Here is a 3,739-nt window from a genome sequence, read left to right on the forward strand (position 1 = left end):
GTACGACTGAGTGATATACTGGAATTCTTTGATAAAGGCAGAGGGATTAGAAGTATAGGAGCCCAATCTCTTCACTATCTGAGAGAGTTCACTTAGTGAGAAGGGGACGTGCACTCTGACCAGACCATCTACCCCTGAAACCTCCCTTAAGGGAAGGACAGTCGCTGGGTCAGATTCTTCTAGGGGTGGAGCGCTTGGGGTTTTAGTAGTGGCCTTAGAGTAATAGGTGGTGTGAAGGTGGGTGCCAAAGTAGAATGCTTGGAGGGGCCTGCAGTTGGCACAGAAGGAGGGGGAGAGCTGCGGGTGACAGGCCCTGGGGAGTCTTGGTGGGGGGAAGCCAAGGTAGCAGCTTGGGTTCTAAAAGGCGCAGAAGTAGGCCTACGGCGGAAAGGAGGTGGTTCGTAAGCTGGGTCCAGTACCGTAGTATCATCCAGTGGGAGTTGTGCAGGGTTCATGACTAACAGGAGTTGAGCAGGAAGAACACATAGCAGGATTGGAATGAAGATAGATGAAAGATTTTGCATAGGTAACCTCTTCCCATTTACTGGCTCGCTGGCAGTATGTATTAAGATCCCTTACTATAACTGGGTAGCCATGGCACCTCCAAGAGGAAAGATCAATTGTCCCCGGACGGAGCTGAAGAAGAAGCTGTTCAAGCACCACACGGTATTAAGCAGGGATCAGCGACAGAAGTGCCAGGTGGTCAGGGCTGTGATAGACAAAGGGCTGACTATGAAGCCCCAGCTCAAGAAGCAGGCGTCCAGTGCTCGTGCCAACATTACACTGTCTGAGAAGCAGCACAGGAAGCTCTTGCAGCAGATCCGCCTTGCCCAGAGAGAAAAAGCAGCCATGGAAGTGGAAGCCCCCTCCAAGTCAACCAGGACTAGTCAGCCACAGCCCAAGCGACAAAAGAAGATAAAAGCTCCCCAGGACGTAGATATGGAGGATCTTGAAGATAAGAGCTAAAGTTCCTACCTCTTCTACCAGAAGGTTCTCAACAGCACCTAGAAGGATTTGGAGGAACTTTGGAAAAAATATTACCATATTTCATTTTCCCAGACACCTCTTCTACAATGGACCCTTGACCTCTTCTGGAGGTGTATATTGGGAAGAAAGAGGACACAGAGAAAGACTGGTGAGGGCCCTCTCTAGCAGTTAACTCCTTTTGTAATAATCCTTTAGTGCATTAAAAACAACAACAAACAACTGGGTCTAAGGTGCCATTAATTGGCCACCAAGAACCATTATCTAGTGAGTACCGAGTCCAGACTTTATTGCAAAGAGATATCAATTTTGATGCCTTTAAAGGAGGCAAGAACTTTAAGGAATCAAGGTTTTCTAGGACACGTGGTTGCCCATGCTCTGAAAGTTCCTGGTGTTCTTACTGGTGTCCCAGAGAACAACTCAGAAACCAAAAAGGAAATCAGCCAGGCTAGAGTGCCCAAGTCGTCACGAGGACATCTAGTGGCTACCCAGTAAGTTCAGGACTTACTGTGGGAAATGCTCCACCCTGGCCAGGGATTTCAGCTGACCCACTGGGGGCCTGACCTGCTGGGGGCCTGTATGAAAAGAGCAGTTTCCGAGAGAGCGGGATCCAGATGGGCGGTGTCTCTGCTATGTCGGCTGGGGTCTAGACTCTCAGTTCTTGGACAGAGCTGGCCAGGCTCTGTTCCATGAACTGGAGGCTACTCCCCGCTGACAGGCACTGCCGATAGTATGCCGGTGTCTGCATGAGAATTTTTAGTGAACTGGTAAAATGGGAGCATTGAAACCTGGCCTATAAGGCACGAGGGAATGGCACAGCAAACTTAGTTTATAGTTTCTGTGCCCCGGGACAGCGGTGGGTCACATGGTGGAAATGGCGGGAAGTCGTGCTCCTTCCCCCCTGGCCTTTGCGGTGAGTCCCGGTCGGGTCATTTCCCAAGCAACTGCTTAGGTGCAAAAATGGGGACAAAGGCTTAATAGTGGTTGATCCCTTCTGACTGGGATTTAAAAACCCAGCAGGAAGTGGGGTCGCCAAGAGATCTGGCTCAGAGAGGGGAAGGGGAAGTTGCAAGCCGAGCTGCTGTGCGTGGAGAGAGAGCACGGCCACAAGGCAGTGGGAATCTTACCGTGAATGTCGTGTTCGGTACCCACCACTGTGATCACTGGGTGCCCCTCGGGCACACCAGGCGCTGGTGTCTGCTGTTTTTTTTTCTGCTTAATCAATCCTGGGTTTCAGCACCAATTTTATATTTTGAGTGGATAAACCAAGCAGCAGACCAGGCCAAGGTGTTCCACATGAGAGAGGTTTATTATGCGGGAATGGGGGAGTGGTGAAGTGGGTAGAAGGGTAGAGAAGAGGCGAGAGAGAGAGAGAGAGAGAGAGAGAGAGAGAGAGAGAGGGAGAAAGGGGGGGAGAAGAAAGAAGAGGAGGAGAAGAGATGAAAGGGGGTGAAGAGAAGAGAAGTGAAGAGAGCGAGGAGGGGGTGGCTTCCTATTTTATACAGAAAATGATGTCACACCAGTGAGGGCGGGAACTGAGCCAAGTGGATTGTGGGATTGAAGGTCATTGTCCTGGCAACGCAGGTCAAGGGTCACATGGTTAGGCGGGGCTTAGAGTATCCTGGTGCTAACACTTTGAATCTTTCAGTGTATATTCATCATATTTTGTTAGCTGATCCCCCTGGAGGAGTTTTACTGCAAACCTTTGCTCTTATCCAACAAGCTTTAAAATTTTGGGGAGTAGTTGTTGCTCCAGAAAAGATTTTAAGGCAATGTCATTTTCAATATTTGGGGCTTGTTCTTGTCAGAACAACCTAAGACAGGCTCAGCCTTGTTTATAATTAAAAAGGAGGGAGATGTGGAGAGCCTTTTGGAGTGCTGCTTGGCAGGAATCTGACATTGGCCAAGGACAAGGAAATGGGCTTCAGGCAGGAATCTGACATTGGCCATGACAAGGAAGTAAGCTTGGCTGGAATCTGACATTAAAGCAAGACAAAGAAGTTTACGCGGAGACCTGACATTGGCCAAGGACAAGGAAGTAAGAATCTGGTTTTAGGGTAGAACAAAGAAGTAGGCTCAGGTATCTTGATCATCCTTAGAAACAGCTATCACCGGAGTGATAATGGGACTTTGTGTTATTATCTGGCTTGTTCCTTGAATATTGTCTTGGTTTATTCCACACTGTACTACTAACCTTTAATACTTGCATATAATTAAAATGGTGTAAAAAGTGGATTGGGAAAATTACATTTGCCTTCAGTCTCAGATTTGACTGGGGTCACACTGCAGCATTGTCTAATTGTCTCTTTCTTTTCAATCCTCGCTCCTGCGCTGGAGAACCTGTTGACTGACAGAGCTGGCTTGGTCAGTGGATGAAGCTTGGTCCCCAAACAGGAGAATTCCTTGTGAAGCTGTTAAGCTTCCTGAGTGTAGCACTCTGCTTAACCCCCAGCCAACATACCAGTCTGTCCTGCTAGCTAGGTGAAGGAAGAGGTGAAGCTTCTTCTCCTGAGAATTGTGTAAGAGAGGGGAATGGCCTTGTCTAGGCAGAGATGAATGACTGGAGAAGGACTGTGTGGATTCTCAGGTGAGGCCTTTTCTTTCTATGTTCCAGGAAGCCAAGCAGGCAGCAAGGTTATATTCGAGGACAGGAGATAACAAAACCTGGAGTAAAGATCTTCCAATATGCCGGGCGTGGTGGCGGATGCCTTTAATCCCAGCACTTGGGAGGCAAAGGCAGGTGGATTTCTGATTT

The 3,739-nt window shown here is 48.6% G+C and overlaps 1 protein-coding gene across 1 annotated transcript; it reads left to right on the forward strand.

Moving 5' to 3' along the window:
• The first annotated feature begins 594 nt into the window (after positions 1–594).
• Positions 595–1,077, forward strand: C5H11orf98 (chromosome 5 C11orf98 homolog). The gene has a single exon (XM_021199383.2). The coding sequence runs from the start codon at positions 595–597 to the stop codon at positions 964–966; it is 372 nt and encodes a 123-aa protein (XP_021055042.1). The 3' UTR covers positions 967–1,077.
• Positions 1,078–3,739: the final 2,662 nt, after the last annotated feature.

Source organism: Mus pahari, chromosome 5 (assembly GCF_900095145.1).
Source record: "Mus pahari chromosome 5, PAHARI_EIJ_v1.1, whole genome shotgun sequence".
NCBI lineage: Eukaryota > Metazoa > Chordata > Mammalia > Rodentia > Muridae > Mus > Mus pahari.

Bases quoted from the DNA above. Each gene is read 5' to 3' on its own strand.
- C5H11orf98 (XM_021199383.2), top strand. From the start codon at position 595: ATGGCACCTCCAAGAGGAAAGATCAATTGTCCCCGGACGGAGCTGAAG.